This window comes from Charadrius vociferus, unplaced genomic scaffold (genome assembly GCF_000708025.1).
Source record: "Charadrius vociferus isolate BGI_N301 unplaced genomic scaffold, ASM70802v2 scaffold217, whole genome shotgun sequence".
NCBI classification, from domain to species: Eukaryota; Metazoa; Chordata; class Aves; order Charadriiformes; family Charadriidae; genus Charadrius; species Charadrius vociferus.
Window position 1 is genome coordinate 2880838 of NW_009649190.1, and position 19104 is coordinate 2899941.

The following is a 19104-nucleotide window of genomic DNA, read 5'->3' on the forward strand; positions in this document are numbered from 1 at the left end:
AAGCCATTTATAGAGGAATAGGACAACCAGACCAAGCTCAGGACAACTGACTTTAGAACCCAGAGTCCTACCAAGAGCAGACAAGACTTCTTTCCAATAATTTCTTTTTATAGAGGGTTGAGGCTTTAATCTTTAATTCAGCGCTTCTTCAGTTTCTCCTTACAGATAGCAGTTTCAGCCCCAATGTTTTTGCCCTTCAGTCTCCTAAAAAATACATTTTATTTCATTCCAAATACAAAGCAGATATTTACTTCCATCTGAGAGTTTTAAGATGCATTAGCACCTTCAGGCTTACATACAGTAAATCTAATGGGTTTCTTCAGGCAGACAACTGGCCAGGAATATATTTGGGAGCTTGCGGGCTAAGCCAAAAATTTTACCAGTCCAAATAGGGTAGAAGGACAAGCAGTCATCTGCTAACGATGGATTAAATCTATAGCCGAACCATTTATTCAGCCGAGTGCAAATATGCCTTTCAGCCAGTCAAATAGAAGTCTATGACTTCTGCAGGTTCAGGGATACAGGTCTAAAACCCACTGATGTTTTATAGGAGAGAGGCCCTGCCTTCTTTACCTGATCAGACAGCCCACATCATAGACCCTTGCGGCCTTTTGACTGCACAGCTTATTACCACAGGAGCCAGCAAGAGAATTTATTGTCTACGTGAATCTTTGCTCCACGTGGCTGTAAAGTCCTCTCTCCTTCTCCCCATTTAAACCAGTCACATCTCTAAAAGGAGGTGGAGTCCACTACTGTTCATTAAACGAACAGAAATTAAGGATGACCTTATCACACAAAATTGGCAGCTTTAACAAGTGGTTATTTGATACGTGTTTTTTTACAGCACAAGAATTTCAGAAAATTACTCGAGAGGTGATGTTAATGACAAGATCATCATCCTGTTGATTTATCTTTCATGGTGCTGATAGAAGAGAATTATGAGAATTACGTTTCTCCCCAGCCAAAGGGCCTCAAGGGCCATCCCATCACTTGTCAGTTTGAAAATGCACCTTTGCACACACCAGAACAGTTTGCAGCGAAATACGAAAGGCCCCTGCCTTGTCCTAAATGCAATTCATGTTTCTATAAACAGCATGCTGAAATGTGAGGAGCCTCTGTTAGCACCCAACCGACCAAATTTTGCCTTCTTAGCTACAGTTCAAACCCACAAGCTTGTTATGAAAACAACTGCTCAGTTAAAAATGCATATTTAGTATTGGTGGGACCTCTTTCTATAGAAAAAAGAAGACATGCCTGTAAAACACATAGATTCTTGTGACTGCAACAACAAACAATTTCAAGACTTGAATTAAAATTCATAGTCTAAGTACTGTAAGTGGCTATACCTCTTCACTGTGAATCACTCTCTTACGACTCTGTCACCTGTTTCATGTCATGAGCAGCCATAATAACTCACCAAGCTGATTTCATGAGGATATTGATGGGGTAGGAGGGAAGCATATCGAAAAGAAAAGTAGATAAATATTTTTGGCCTTCATTTTCCCATTCAGGGAATATGGAAATCAGCATCTTTTGGATAAAAGTAGATTTTCTGAGAGAGATAAGATGTAATGTCTGTTAATTTTACAAAACCAGATTTAAACTATTCTGGAAGTGCTTCTGTCATTACTCCTTAATGCAAATACCAGAAAAGAGATAATTGATAGCCTTCAGCCATCTTAACTTTTATGTAGGCTTAAGTAGCGAGGGGGAAAAAAAATTCATTAAGGATAACTTTAGAGAAGATCTGAATCCTAAGCAACCCCAGCTGGAGAATGTCTGGATGACAAACCTCCTCCCAGCTGAAAAACAAGACTTGCACTGGCCAGACTAATGTATTTCAGGATTCTGTCTGCAAGCCTTGCTACTCTCTGAACTTCGACACACCCCCTTTGGGATGACTTCTCCTTTGCTTTCAACCAATATCTTTATCATCATTCTGCATGAATAGCTTGTGGATGGCTCTAATTTTTCACCTAGTGTTTACTCTGCCACCTGAATTTTTCCATTTCTCAAATCACCTCTTTTCTGTCACTGTTTCCCAAATGTTAATCATGAATTATGACAGACTCAGTCTCCTTTCTTTCCACATATTGATCTTCTACTCTGCATCATCACAGCTGCTGTTCAATATTGTTTATTTCTCTCTTCTCTTACATAGCCCTTTCTCGCTCTCGCATGCCTTAGAACAACACACCTACTCCAACCATTTATTCCATAAACTACAAATTCTGAAAATAAATTTATTTTTATTCACCCTCAGACATTTTTTACAGGCTTGACTTCAACTCTTCTAACGTGTTATCTAATAAGCTGAATCATATGTCTACTGGTTGTCAAACCCTCTCTCGTTCAAGAAAACTTAAAAATGGATTTCAGAAAGCATTTTTCCATTAATTCATTTGCCAATCCCCGCTGCTCTCCCCACCTTATATTCTAGTTTCATTTCTGATTTATTAGAAAATAGTCTCTCTAGAGAACAGATCTCATCTGACACATCTGTAAAGCACAGTATACTGCACAGATATTTAGCTGTAGGCTCCTTGTATAAATAAACCATAGTATTCTCCAGGTTCTAAGTAAACTACTGATTAAATGGTACCTCTACTATTTTTAAGGTCATTATTGCAGAATAATTCAGACCATCCCAATAACATGTTTCCTGAGAAATTATTTCCAGTGTATCTTATGATTAATGGCTGTTTATCTAAATTAATGTACACTCAGCAAGAAACATGACAAAAATGCTGAGCCCATTTTCTCTTGAGACCTTGCCTTTGGTTCTGGCTGAAGTAGCATGGACTGATGTCTGCAACTAAACAGTCATCACAGCTGCAACTGAAAATTCATCCTCAAAATGGTTACAAGTGATAGAAAAATCAGTTAATAAGAGTCATCAGAGCAAGCGCCTGCTTTTTCTTAGTGCTAACCTTTTTCAGAAGATTGATTTGCCCTTGATTAATTTCACTCATTTTCTATGGGACTTGGAGAGAGAATAAACCAATTCAGAACTTGCTTTCACAGTTTAGGCAAGATCCTTTTCAACACGGAATTTTGCTTTTGATTATTAGGCTGCCAGTGCTGGCAATTCAAAGGCTGTGCAGCACCTGTAAAATTCACAAAAAATTCAGCTTCCCACCACCAGAAACTATACTTCTTTTCCACCTCTACACAGCAGACATAGTCACACACACCAGTGAAAACTCTGCATTGCTTTTCTCTCATGATCTGAGTCCAAGAAATCATCTTTCTCATCGTATTAGCCTAGACAATATTGTATCAAATTTCTTTCAAGTGTGAAATGCACATCTTCCACTCCATAGGAATTCCTCTTCCTTTGCAATTCCTTCCATTAGTGCAAAACATACGTAATAAAAAATTAGATCCTTCTTGGAAGGATGACAGAACTTCTGCCTTGGGTTGAAACATGTCTTAACTGCTGAATCCCTGCCTGGGCACATGCAATCATGCCTACAAGACAGAAATGACTAAGCGGTGACCATTAATACAACCCAATCTATTTTAGCCAAGAGTCTGTACCAGAACCCTTTTTTCCCCACTGCAGTCCTCACTCCTTGTGATCCCTGCTGCTGAATGTCACTGCATATGCTCCTTTCTTCTCCTGAACATCTGTTCTGTCCTTACTTCTTGCCAGTTCTTTTGGTGGCAGCACCACCTACAACAGCACTAATTGAGCACAGGAAAAGCGAAGAAGCCTACAAAGATTGCAGGGTTTATCTGCATGTCATGCCCGGTTGCCTTGCCTTGCTAGTAAGGCAGATATCAGCAATTAAGACATGGGTCTCAGACTCCAGAAAAATAGACAAAATGGTGCTGAACCATTTTTAGTGCGTTTTATTAAAAATTCTTCCACCCTGTAACTACAGGATATACATTTTCTTAGCTCTTCTGTGAAGGAAGTTTTTTTCAGACACTAATGAGATACAAATTAGTGATGTAAAATAATTTTTGAAAAAAAATTCTTAGCCATTGGGAATTATATAGAATACTGTTAAATGTGGTAAAAATCTTAATTGCTCCAGTGTCCAAGGTGTTAATTATTTCCATATACTCCACGTTTTCTGACATCTTCAGACATTGTAACTTATTGCTGCTTCTCAGAATGTGCTTACTTTAGAAATTGACTTTATCACAACTGTTTATCACTACTGAAGATTCTGGTATGAAAATCATGCTACCAAGCTGTTTAGCTAGGTAGACACACTGGAGGGGAGGGATGCCATCCAGAGGGACCTGGACAGGCTGGAGAGGTGAGCCCAAGCAAACCTCATGAAGTTCAACAAGGCCAAGTGCAAGGTCCTACATCTGGGTTGGGGCAATCCCAAGCACAAACACAGGCTCGGCGGGGAATGGCTGGAAAGAAGCCCTGAGGAGAAGCACCTGGGTGTGCTGATTGACCAGAAGCTCAACATGAGCCAGCGATGGGCAGTCACAGCCCAGAAGGCCAACTGTGTCCTGGGCTGCATCAGAAGTGTGGCCAGCAGGTCAAGGGAGGTGATTCTGCCCCTCTACTCCACTCTTGTGAGACCCCACCTGAAGTACTGCATCCAGCTCTGGATTCTGCAACATAAGAAGGACATGGACCTGCTGGAGCGTGTCCAAAGGAGAGCCATGAGGATGATCCGAGGGCTGGAGCACCTCTCCTATGAGGAGAGGCTGAGAGAGCTGGGGCTGTTCAGCCTGGAGAAGAGAAGGCTCTGGGGAGATCTTATTGCGGCCTTCCAGTACCTAAAGGGGGCCTACAGGAGAGCTGGGGAAGGATTTTTTACTAGGGCATGTAGTGATAGGATGAGGGGGAATGGCTTTAAACTGGAAGAGGGCAGGTTTAGATTAAACATTAGGAAGACGTTTTTTCACTTTGAGGGTGGTAAGGCACTGGAACAGGTTGCCCAGAGAGGTTGTTGAGGCCCCATCCCTGGGGGTGTTTAAGACCAGGCTGGATGTGGCCTTGGGAAACCTGGTCTAGTGGGAGGTGTCCCTGCCCATGGCAGGGGGTTGGAATTCGATGATCTTCAAGGTCCCTTCCAACTCTAGCCATTCTATGATTCTATGATTCTATGTTAGAGAATAAATTGACAAGCAATGACAGATACCTTGTGGCAGGCTATTTGACTAGAATTGTATCAGTGAAGAACCATCAAATATCTGTATTCAATAACAAAAGAAAATTTTCTGTTATTTCATTACAATAATAAATGATGAGAGTCTTTGGAAAGGTAATGCAGATTGGTGTACCTAGTAAAATAAAAAATAGGCAATATACTCACATTAATTACTAAACCATAAAAATAAACAGGTTGTCACTTTGGAAGAACAACTTCTATACAAGTAATGAAATTCTGTATTTGGCAAACAAAGTACTCAAGCAGACAGAACATAAGGAGTGAGTCTGTCTGAGTGATTATTTGATTTGCAATTTAGCACTTTTATCATCAATTTAAGAAGAAACAAAACAAAACATCTCAGTAAATATCCTATAGTTTTTAAATTACTGTATATATCATTGGCCTATTAAATTATGATATTTGGACATGTTTTGTATTGCTGTGTAGATTGAGGTGAGAGATAATAACGCTGAAGTGTCTGCGTCTAATGAAAACATAACACCTTCCATTTGGTGGCATGGCTCACTGCAAAAAAGCAATATATCACTGTCCTGAAAATGGCCAGTTGGAATACGAAAATAAGCTACTGCTAATTAAACGTTTTATGTAAAAACATGATCGCTAATCAAATCTATATTACCCCATGGTCTCACATTCTGCTTTCTTCTTCATTTACACTTCATCCTGTAGCCCTTGAAGTATCAGGTTTAGAGTCTTCTTACATGTTGTGGTTTTTTGATATTGTGAAAGGATAAACTTGTGACAATGATAATATGAAAGACACCTAATATAAAAAAGTGACTGTGGGAGGAAAAAGAACGGTACCATTAAACTACATCTGGTTATTCTGATAGCTAACTAAAAGTCATATTTAAGTTATTAGCAAAATATAAAGTATTTACTTAAGATGAAGTTTAATCATTCTTGTGACAACTGAAAAACACCTTTATTACAAGGAAGGAAAAATGCTTGGCTTTAGATACATAAAATGTCCCTATTTTCAGAAGTGTGTTATGCAGTAACGATAACATTATAAGCCATATTTCCTTTAAAGAAAGGAAAGATGCCTTTAATTTTTTATGATTTTATTGCTATGATGTTTTTTACACAGCCATTTTATATAAATTGAACGCTAAAGATAAATGCTACCCTAGCCAATTATCTGATTAAAAGCCAACAAAATAGCTTCTGCAAAAATTCTAGCATATACTAAGTTCCTCCTAGTGAAGTACAACATAACCATTTCATTTTTAATTTATATACTGATAATTATTGCAATATTTGTACAATGAAGTGAAAAAGTTACAACATAGGATGTTATTTGAAATAGAAGGGCATTCTTCTTCTAATCATGTAGGAAAAGATGAACTGAACTTATTTTTGTCAAAGAAATAAGAAAATCAAAGCAAGCACTGACAATTGCAACGAGACTCTAAATGAAAATTAAAATACTTCAGACAAAAGGCTTGAAGGCAAGTGATTCTCCCATCGAGGGATGATTTTCACTTGTCTCCAGGTGTAACATTATGTGCACTGATGGGCTGATCAACAGAACAGAACTTCTCCCCAGCTGTAATCAGGAGTGATTGACGGTTGGGACAAAAAAGTTGATTATCATGACAAGTCCACTGATGCAGAGAAAATAGGCTATGCTGAGGAAAGGATAAAACCTGTTCAGAGACTACCTTCTAAAATATCCTTTCTAAAGAATAAAAAGAAACATTTATGCCCATCCAAAAAGAGCTAACATAAATGAATTCAGTACACTTACTATGCATTTGTATCTACAGTTATTCCACCACGACACAATGAGACCTATATAAACCCCAAACAGAATAAACCCTTCTATTTTTAAAATCGCAGTTTGAGATCAAGTCATCAAACAATTATATATATGAAAGTACCTGTATGGTCTACCAGCAGAGCATTGCCTCAGTTTGAATACATGTTTTGAATTCATAATCACGCTTTTAAAGGCCACGGGGGAGAGTCAGGTGTAAGTGCCATATTGGATTCTTTCCTGAAAAGAAGTCAGTCCCCTTTGGCCATTTTAAACCTTTAAAAACTTCATTTCCAATTGAGATTAAGAAAAAATGCATGTGAACAGGGGCAATACACCCTCAATGGTACAGTTCAAATATGTGCTTTTTTATTCCAATATAAAGCTTTTAAAAGCAGATATTGGGTTGCACTTCCACTCCTTCAGAGGATCAGACTCCCAGCTGTTAGCTGTGATGTGAGTAACTACACAGAATAGCAATATCTCCAGAGACTGTAAAAGACAGGTGAGGAGCGATAAAAGAACCAAGGAGCTGAAAAAGTCAGGCCCGAAGGTTCTGAAGTGGAATTTGTTTACATCAGGGGTAGTTATGTTTTATAGTAATTCTCACAAAAGGAGATATTACATTTTCTACAAGAGGTGGCTGCACAGATTCATTGAAGAAGAATATATCAAAGGTACCCCAGGGAGTGCAATTTTACTGACCATAAAGAGAGAGAGAAAAAAAAAGTGTCCAGAGTTACTGTAAGATTATTTGAAAAGATTTTATGGCTGTTGGAACTGAGTATAATCAATCAAAGCCAAGTAAAAGAGCAACTTTACTTTTAATGCATTTTTGAAGAAATTAGGATTTGTTTTTGAGAAAAAATACAGTTTACATCATTTAAATCATTTTGATGGAGATCTTTCTACATCAGCCAAAACTGCACATTTTCTTCACTATCTGCTCTTTCTGTGGACGGGACTTTGACATATAGCCCTGCCTGTTTCTCTTCTCCCAGTCCTTCTTTATGTCCTTATCAGTGCCTAAGAAAGTGAGCCAGAAGGAGTCACTGATTGGTGACTGAAAGCAGACAATATTTTGCCATTTTTATAGTGAAATTTTTGAGCTGCACCTATTATTAATAATACAGAATCTTAGATTCTCTACTGTATAAATTTTTATTTTTTACATCAATCTATAAGGAAGAAGTTACCACAGGCCAAAGAAAGCTAGATGAAGATTGGACAGCAAGGAGATAACAATTTATCTTTCCTTTTAGGTGATGACTCGCTTATGGAAAGTGGTTTCTGTAAAGAGTCCCCATCACAGTTGTTCATAAATTTCAGTTGTTTATTAGAGTTGACTGATTTACTTCCCACATTGACTGAGGAAGCTGACAGGAAAAAAATGCCTCAAATACAAATAAGTGTATGGCAGGGAGTGATAAAGCAGAGGTTTCTCTCCTTTCAGTTGAAATGGGCAGTCTTTTCCACGAACGGAACATGAGATAATTGGAAGAGAGAATTCTTTTTCCCCCCTTTTATACTGTCTATATTTTTCCCTGTCTTACCAATTCCCTTGTATATAAAATGGTATTTTTCAATGTATAGTTCAAAAATACTAAGCGTTGCCTTCATTCCCACAATTTCAGCCACAGACTTCAAAGAAACTCCAATTAGCCACTACTTGCCCAACTTTGGCATTTGAACTTTGTTCTCATGTTCCCCCACCCTCTACAAGGAACAAAATCTTTCTGACACTTTTATAACCCAAAGAATGTAGCTACAGGACCTAATTCATTAAAACCACTGGAAATACATATGTAATTTGCTGGAAGTTATCCTAGTGAGTGACGGATAATCCACATTAAGCACTCTCCTGACACTGAAAGCAGATTTAGGAAAATGTAGGGCCTATGAGACCATTTAGGTCTGCTTCCAGCCCCCCAATATCATGTTTTCTGATGCATTCCTATATTCTAATTTAATAATTTCTATGAGAAGGAAAAATTCTGACAATAACGAGCATGGATGTGTTCAAACACAGCAGGGAGGTTGCTTTTATTTCAGACTTCCCCTCTTATTAACTACTCTCACATCTGCCTTTCTCTCCTCCTTCTTCTGCTCTTTGCACTTCTGAAATCATCTACGCCCCGGAAGAAGTTAAAAGTTGGGCCCAAAAGGACAAATACTGCAACCATTCACTTCGGTGCCAGAAGCAGAAACCTTTTAAACCAATTTGTCTCCATATTCCACAGTCAGAATACTGGTCATTAATCTTCTGCAAATTATAAATGGGACTATCACAGAGAGCCATTGCCTATTCACAGACCATTTCTAGCAAACTCAAGTAATTTTCAAGAGATGTCAAACCTCCTGCACAACTGACTTGTTTTATCAAAAAAAGTGAGTGCTTTGAAAATGAAATAACCTCATAAGATGAGCAAAGGTAGGAAGCAAGAGTTGACAAAGGTGAATTTAAAAAGTCTAAGTTTTACATAATCCCGAAGTCCTAATGGAGCAACAGCTGCTGCTAAGCTGAATGTTTTAATCTCTTCAGGATCATCTTCCTATACTGACTGTGATGTTCATTTGATGTAAACGTTGGACATTTCTCCATAACCTCTACTTGTGCAGAGACCAAGGGAAAAGACTCTAAAGATCATTGAGTCTAACTGTTAACCTAACTCTGCCGAGTCCACCACTAAACCATGTCCCTAAGTGCCATGTCTACACATCTTTTAAATACCTCCAGTGATAGTGACTCGACCACTTCCCTGGGCAGCCTGTTCCAATGCTTGTTTTAGACAATCTCTCTTCAACTACCACTGCTGAATGTGGCTGGAGACTGAATTTTGAGAGGAAAGTGTGAATACAACACCAAGGCACTCAAACTCTCCCCACCAGCAACAGACTGAGTAACCAGCTGACATTAAGAGCATGCTCTCTTAAAGAATGATAACCTAAAACTTTCCTTCTTTCCTACTGACTTCTTGTCTTCAGGCAATGCCTCTATGAGCCCGATACCTCTGCGCTGGTCCATGGTCTGCAACAGTACAGATTTTTCTAGACAGAACAGATTATTTTCACTATAAGAGGGCTAGAGGTACAAGGACTAGCGAAGAGTTTGTGTAGAGAGCTCCATAGCTTGTGAATGACTGAGAGACCACTTGCAGAAGTTACTGAGAATCACCCAAAATGTTTGGTTTGTAGGCAATGCTTATGAGGCAAGGAAATACCCACGTCCTTAGGCTATCAGTCAGGAGACTCTGTTCGACACAGTCCAAAAGTACTCAGAAGCTAAACAACAAGGTGCTGTGTCAGATATGAATAATTTCTGCTTCTAGGTTGTATAGGTGCACAAAAGTACTGTATAGAAGGTGAAAATTATGGAAAACATACTTTATACAACAAAAGGAGATTATTTATACTTTATATTAAGCATTTCAGAAATGCTTTAAGAAACTACACGTTATGTGAAAACTCATGACTATTGTTCAATAGGGTATTCTGGATTTTGCAATTTATAGATTAAGTTACTTATTTCCTACCTGAAAAAGTTATTCACAACCATCTCAGAATGAAACAACATCTAACAGAAGACAAGATTGATACAAAAAAAAAATCAGATTGTTTTCTTTCAAAATACAACAACCAGTCAAAAAAGAAAAGTTTGAATTCTCCAGTATGGGGAAGACCAGACCTGCACAGGACCTGACTGCAATTCATATTGCAGCCTTTAAAACTGTGGTCTAGGAAAGAGAAGGTAATGTTTCTAAAAAGTGCAGGCTAAGCCTATAAAAACAGACTCCACTGAATTTCCAACTGGGAAAAAAAATGCTAGGTTGTTTTCAAATCTGTCATGTATGCAATGTAAGTGCAAAATATTGCTTGCTATTTGGTTAGACTTTTGGAATGCCAAAAAATCACATCTCTTCAATTATTTTTTTAGCAATTTTTTAGGGTTTCCATAAAGTGTTGATACAAATGCCAGGTATCCCATGGAAATCTCTGCACTAATCACTTTTTGTGATCACTTGCTACTTTTTCCAGTGAATATTATAAACCAGTATCTCTGGAAAAGTGTCGACCTATGAGTGTATTTCCATTCTGACTCACATTCTGATCTCAAATGAATGGCATGTGCAATTCCACAACTGAAATCAGCATTTGTTTCTCCTTACACTGAACTCCATAGTACAGGAAAGACAGTGCATTATTAGAAAGAAGTAGCATATATATATGGAGTTATATACCTATATAAATTATACATAAACAAATAATTTTATATATATATGAATAAGTTAATTCCGGATGAAGTTTTATTCTTGGTGAGGTACAAGTGCTGCAATTAATGCTATACCTTTATAGAGTAACACTGACTTTAAGGGGATGCTGAGCATCTGTAAAAGTTTGCACAAGAGAATATCCTTAAAGAATCAGGCTGATGACTTCACAGAACACAGATGCATTGATTTGGAAAGACCAGATATAAAATTGCCCTGAGATAATAAATGTTCTTGATGGCTGGCAACCTGCAACAAGTGACTTTCATTAAGAAAGCTGTACATTACAACTCAAGCAGAAATTGTTGGTTTTATACCAAAGCCGAGTTCTAAATCTAAAGGTTAATTGGAAATCTAAATCTTAATCTAACCTGTAATTGGAGGCATGACAAAAAATGCAAATAAGAAAATGTGGTTGCAGCCTCACACAGAACAGTGATTGAGGCAAATAGTACACCTGGCTTCAAATACCATTTAAGCATATACCTGAAAGTTGAAATATAACAGATTTGAAATCAGAAGGGTTAAATGCTAAATAACTTCAAGCAGTTAGCTGCATCTGCTTTTCCTGCTTCCAAATGGACCAACTTTTGAAAGTTCCTCTATCTCTGCACACAGAGGCTGCAGGCCAGCTGTGACCATCACTTGGCATGGAGAAGAAATGAAATCTTTATTACCTATTCCAAACCACAGAAACAGGTTCATAAGTTAGTTGAGCAGAAGGTCATATAATCTCTCTCTCAGCTCTGAAACTACACTCAGCTTTTCCTGTCCATCCTCAGAAACAGGTGTCTAATTTGTTAAGACCCTCTGCCGACAGGGAGCCCACAACTGTCCCTATGTGTTTCCTTCCAGAACTTCACTACCATTATAACTAGAATTGTTTCACCAAAGAGTCCAACAAAAAAAATTTCTTGAATCAAATTAAGGTGAAGAAATAATCAAATTTATTCTTCTATCAAAACCAAGGAATGCAAAGATTAATCGGTCACTGTTCTCTTATTAACCCCCTTTCATATACTGAAAACCTACTATATTTTCCTTGTCTTTTCCACTGTACATCTATCCAGTTCTTTCTACTTTCCCTAACCTAGTAAAGTTTTTTCACACTTTGTCATACTAGTGGATGTCTTCTAAATTCTGTAACTAATTATGCTTTTGTTAAAGTGTGATAACTGCTGCTGTAAACAATTCTTCACCTGAGGCATTGCCAGTTTCAAATACTGTGGAATACTTACCTGTCTATTGATAAATATAACAATCTTGGGGGGGGAAAATATCATAGGATTAGTTGGGTGTTTTTATTTTTCTTTTTCCTCATTAGCAATTGTTAATGTATATTTGGATTGTGATACACTATAATTTCTTTTTGCCCATTAAGCCAGACATTTCTCATTTTACTACTTGTGCATTTAATTTTTCCAGTCTAAGCACAATAGTTTGTGCTTTTATTTACTGCATTTGTGGGAATTCCAGACTATTTTCTGCAGCTGGTGAAGATAATTTTGGACTGCAATCCTGAACTTACCACTTTCCATCAAGTGCCTGCCACCCTCCATCTAGGTGTCATCCACAAACCTGGTATATGTACTCTATTCTGTCAGGCACATTGCTAATGAAAATTTAGAGTAGCAGCAAGCACAGAACAGACTCCTGCAGATCCTGACTTGTAGCGATCTTTTGTTTTGACAGGAAACCACCAGCAACTACTCTCAGTACAGTTTTTCAATCTGTCGTGCAACCAACTTTTAACAATTTCACCTGGACTACATTCCCCTACTTCTTTAACCAGACTGTCACACAGGACTGTATCAACCCTTATTAAAGCCAAAATACATCACATCTATTTATTCCCTATTATCCGTTAGACCAATTACCCTGTCAAAGGAGAAAATTAGATTAGTTTGACATGATTTGTTCTTGACAAATTCATGGTGCCTGTTTCTTATCACCTTATTATCCCCTAGGTGCTTACAAATTGATACTTTAATCATTTGTTCTAGATACGGAGCATAACCTAAATAGGATATACATCCTCTGCTCCTGCTTCTTTCCCCATGAAAGTTAGAACCATAGTAAAATCCTGTGGAGCTATATTGCATCCCTATCCTCAAAAAAATTCTTCACTATTCTTTTACTGGAACAGCACTTTTTGAATCCTGACAACCTCATACAGTTGACCTATCTATTGATACAGCTGTACTTTTGCTTTATAAAGATGGAGAAAACCAAGGTAAAAAAACAACAAATAAAGACTCCACGATGAGCACTGAGCTCATGATTTTCAGAAGAATATTACTACTGTTGCTATTTAAGTCAAACAATAATTTCTGGCTAACATATTTGGAAATCTTTTTATAATGTATCATAATGGAATTCAAGTCCTGTGAGTACATAAAAACGTTGCCCAACCTTTCTCTAAAGGCAAGCTGGATTATCACTCAGCCATCTGCATTAAATGAGAGAAGAGAAAGAGAGAATCCCTTTGCAAGAATTGACCTTGTTAAGAGACACTGTCACTACCTTGATCAGTTGATGAAATCAGAAATGTGGGCAAAAGAAGATCAAATAGTCAAGAGAGGTGATCAAAAAAATGAGGAAAATTTAGTAAGCTCTTTTTTCCAAACCATGGGGTCGTTTGGTTTTTTTGTTTGGGTTTGTTTTTTGGTTTTTTTTTTCAGTGATCTCACATCTTAGCAGAGAATTTACTCCAACTACCTGTATGTACACGAGTTGTCCTACTGAAGTGAGCTGGACTTCATTTTACAGCGTGCTTTTAGCAGATGTTTAATGTTTACTACAAAGCATGCATTTAACACTTCTTCTCAACTGGTACAACAGCTCTCAGCAGCTGCCAAAATCTAAATGTCAACTCACATACTTGCAGCTAAGCACATACTTAAATGTTTTGCCTTGTATTGGATGTACAATGTGAATGTAAATGTTATATATAGATCTCTTTCAACGAAAAAAAAAAATAAATAAATCACTGTTTGAAACAGACTCCACAGAACCTACCTCTGCTGTTCTAATGTTTTTTCTCAGCATGGAGAGGCTTTGGTTACTCGCCCATTCCTCCCTTCCCTTGTATGAGAAGATTTATTTTAAAAAGAAATACTGAACACAGCTGTCATGAAGATTTATAGATAACTCCTTTAGAAAGAAGCTAAACGATTTTAGACTATTGTACTGCCTTTTCTCATTTTTCTTTGAAATGTAATTTTGATACCATGTAACCAGAAAAAAAAAGCTCCTCTGCTCTGAAAGAAATCCGTATCAAAGGGGAAAAAAATTCCGTATTCTCTGCAAAAATGGAAAATCTCACAGACTGGTTTTATTGTAAACATTTTCATAATGCTGTCATGCAGTAGGTAAATGGAATTTCTATTCATTACTCTCTGATAAATCCTATCTCCAGCATCTAAAAATAAAGACATATTTGTAGAACAGCCACAAAGCCCTAGGTTTCTGAACAGAAAAGCTATTTATTGTTGTTTTAAATCATGTTCAACAAAATATTATGAAAATGCAAGGTAGGAATATTCAGTAAATGAAAACTTTTTCATAATAATAAAAGAAAAAATTACAATGTGTGTGCTTGCCATTCATATAGTAGAGTTATCAAAAAATGATAGCTAATAGCTCTTTTTCTTCAAAACAATCTTCCCTTTAAGTCTCAACATGAAATCTTTAGTTTAGTACATTTTTGCTTCAAAAACTGGAACTTAGCTCTGCCTATTCCCCTCACATTGTGGAAAAGCATTTCTAAACTGCAGTGGAACTCTGACTGTTTACTGTTTCTTGAAAAGCAGAGCACTATCTGATTTTTAGCAGTAATAAATATATGCACTGGAAAGAGAGGAGACCATCATAAAGATATCCACAATTCTGTGTGGTAGGGAAAAGGGGGAGAGCTATCATCCCAGGTTATCAATGGGCAGCTTTTGGACTGTAATCTCTCTATCAATTAGGTGGAGAATTTGGGATATTCACAAAATTAGGTGAATATTACAAGTGGAAAGTGAAAGATACTCAGCAAGAAGGTCTCCCCATTTCATAAAGTTAATGATATTGATCTGCTTTGAGAGAGGGGAACATTAGAACAACCTTCTACTGAAGGTGTTGGCAAATTGGAGTTCAAGCCTCTATCACCTGAAGGTGTGAAAGGACAACTAAATATCTGCTTAAAAGCTTTTCTTCCAACAGTTTGCTGTGAACATTCTAAATTAATAGATTTCTTCTGAAACCAGCTTTTTGGACTCTGTAGATGACTGAAAATGGCCACTGCTTCTTCCCCCTCTCTTCTTTGGAATCCTTTCTAAAAGCAGCAGAAAAGTAACAGTATGGGAGCACAAAAGACCTCTGAGTAAGAAGTATTAGTGTCCACTGATAGCTTGTTTGCTTCTGTGTAGAAGATTTTGTATTTCAAACATTTTATTCGGCAAAAAGCCTAGCTCCTGTCAGCTGGAAAAATTTCCACCCCATGTACCAATCCGAGTTGCGTATCTGCTAATGACTAAGTCATTTTAACAATGTGTTCATCCTCTCTTTTGTCTGGATCTTTTTGCAGACTAACAAACGGTATAGCCTCTGTGAAAGGACACTTTGGTATGTAACATGAAAATGTTTGATGCCTCTTGCAGCTATACACTGTAAGATTCAGCGTGACATGCTTTTTCCTAAGACAAAGCTGAAAATTATGAGTGATGAGCTGGGTTGCTCAGTCAGTGGCCCAGAAGTCTCCATCATCCCATGGCCCATGAACGGCTCAGTGTCCACAGTCCTAATTCCAGCATCTAGCTTCTAAATGGAGGAGCCTAACTTGACTCTTATATTTTTATCTGTGAGGGACATGACAGCTCCAGAGATTCTATAACCCTTCCTCGCACCACTGTTTGAGAATGACATCAATGTTATAAGAGGAAGGTGTCCATTCAGTCCATGAACTAGAAAACCTGGAGTCATCAGTGATAGTAAGTACATGGTGCTGACTGGTCTGGAAATTGTGACTAAGATCTTGTTAAAATTATTTCTAAGGAATAAAAAGCTGAGGGGAATGAAGAGACCTGCATTGTTTTCATCCCTAGGTGGCTGATCCTTAAAAGAAGGTTTCAAGGTTCAATTTAAATCTTTGACAAGTTCGTGGCTTTGATAAAGCATTGATAAATAAAAATAGGCACAAACTGTACATAAATAGCTGCCTACAAAGAAGCAGCAAGCGCAAAGAATTATTCTATTTCTTCATATGACTAGGATGAGGAAGGAACCTCATGGACAATTTTGGGTTAGACCTCACTCTAACTTCAAACATTTTTATTCTGTCAGATGTAACTTCCGTATTTAAATTAGTAAAACAGATAGTAAATGAAAGACACTTGGTAGGGGAAGATAAGTTTCCAACAGTCATGACCATGTCAAGAAGCTTCCTGGAGAGACTAGAAAAGCAGAATACAATATATTGTACTATGTCAGGTTTTGTCCGCACACACAATGATCCTGGAGAAGGGTTTCCTCTGTATGTTAGAGACCGTCTCCAGTTCAGCTTGCTGGAGAAGTGAGAGGACATAAGGTAGGAACCAATTGACAAAAAAATCACCTGCATTTTTTTTTTTTTTTATCACTTGTACTGGAAGGACAGAGATCTTGTTGAAAAGGTAGAAAAAGGAAGGCGGATCCACAAGGACTCTAAGTATATCTGAATAACTTCTAACATTTACAGACTGAAAAGGGAGGCAAACATAACCAGGACTGGCAGAAGAATCAGGACCCAGCAAATATTTTAGCCTTATTAGCAGTAACGGATCAATCCATTTTCCTATTTACACTGTGCAGCACAACTGAAGTTGATGAGCTTGCAGGAATATATCCGCAGGAAAAATCTGGCCGGGTGTATAAACACTACCAAATAATTGTGTTTATTTGAAGCATCCTACAGCCTTTTCATCTGCTGAGCCACAAACTGAAATCATGACGTTTCATTTAGGTTCAATTTATGCAAATTATGGCACATCCTAGAAGATAAGTACATATTTCCAATCTGATACAAAATGATCGACTTACATCAGAATTAAATCTCAGCTGGCAAATGTTGCATGATATGATTTGCTTTCTTCGATGAGGAAGAGGAACCCCAAATGTATGATTTATTACAGCTTTTTGAATTGGGTCCATCTGTAAAGAGAGAACAAAAAGAAAAATAAAAGCTTTTGCTGTTCCACTGTATGCTATGTTATCTATAATCTCAAAACAGATTCTGCATCATGCCATACCATACCCCACACTACAAAAAAACTATTATTTTTCTTCAAAAATGAATATTTCAAAAATGAATATTGGGGATTGGACTAGATGGTCTCCAGAGGTCCCTTCCAACCCTGACCATTCTGTGATTCTGTGATTTCTTCTTCAGTAAGTTTTACAAAGAGGTAATACAGAAAGGAACAAAGAAAAGTGTCATTAGATACCTGAAATACATCCTTAGTTCCATTCTATGTGCACCAATCTCCCCTTGCTGAAGAAAGCTAAAAGCTGTAAATGCTGAAAAAGTTTATCTATGAAAACACCAATTTATGGCTTTTTATATCTTGGAAAAGCTAGCGCACTGAATGAAACAAGAATATTTTACATTAAATTATTAAGAAAAGGATCAATGGATATGTGAAAGAATATTATATACAAATAATTCCAGAATAACACACAATAGCTCAGTATTAAGAAAAAATAATTTCCCAGGAACCAATAAATCAATTTTTTCCATAAAACAACTACACAACCTATGAGAAATCCAAATCCTCTGAAAATTATTTTCACAGCCATTTAGAAGAAACTATTTTAAATAAACCCTACTTTAAGGACGAATTTCAGCTTTCATGAAAACATTATTCTGAACTAACCTCCACCAGAATGCTAGCAGTGTCTGCAAGTCAGGGTCCCATAAAAAAATGTATCATTTTGGCAGATAATATCACAAAAGCTACTCAAGAGACTTTTTTACGCGGAGGATGGAAATCCACTTCCCCAAATTCATTGGTCAAAATTATTTATACTTCTTTTTCGCAAGAAGCATTTGACAGCTCTTTTTAAAATCTAGGAATAGCTTTACTGCAACTTGGTAAAGCCACTGGTAGTTTTTATCTTTAAATTGTCCTGTTAAAAATTCACAGATGTTGATGACACAAATACAATTAATTGTCTACCTGTGATAATAACCATTATTCACACAGCATAATTTGTGTGTGTCTTGAGAAAAAAAAAAACAACAACTTTTTCTGTGCTCATGTCCCCATGATTCACTTTTTTCTAGCCTGTTAGTAAAGAGTCATTTGATAAATAAAGAATCAGAGCTTTTCCTTAGAGTAATCAATTATTCATGGAAGCTGTAATGGTAGACAGTCACGGCTTCTATTGCAGTGAATCCAGAACAGACCACTACAGAAATTTTGCATCACCTGACAGCTGTTCAGTGTCAGATATGAAACAGGTCATTAAACTAATTACTGTTGAAAAGAATTTCAGATTTGTAAAGAAAAAAAAAAATAAGGAAAATGGCAGATCTTTATAGAAAGGTTTGAAAGAAATGCTCAGTTTGAACATCCTCTTCAATTTGATGTGAAAGTGAAATACCTCATACATTTGTGCAACCATCAGCATAAAAAAATACCAATACTACCTAGAAACTAAGGATGCCACTGTAACATAACCCCAAAATAACACTGATGGCTAAGGTCAGAGTATATCAAGCTCTGAAACACTACAGTATGCTGTGGCAGACTTTTTGTGGTGACCAAACCATGTGCCAGGGATATTCATTTTTTTTCATCTTGAAAAAGTCCACAGTCCAATAATACTATTGTATAGACCAGAAAGAACACCACCACATAGGAAAGTAAATAGACAGTAACAGCTCTTCTTTTTCAACAGCTCCACTATC

At 37.2% G+C, this 19104-nt stretch overlaps 1 protein-coding gene across 1 annotated transcript in view; it reads right to left on the minus strand.

Annotated features, from left to right (window-relative positions):
* ZNF385D (zinc finger protein 385D) overlaps nt 1–19104 on the minus strand; it is a 168800-nt gene that overhangs the window by 83364 nt on the left and 66332 nt on the right. The window contains exon 3 of the mRNA XM_009888952.1: nt 17235–17345. Coding sequence (XP_009887254.1) covers nt 17235–17345 — 111 coding nt within the window. The remainder of the gene's footprint in view (nt 1–17234; nt 17346–19104) is intronic.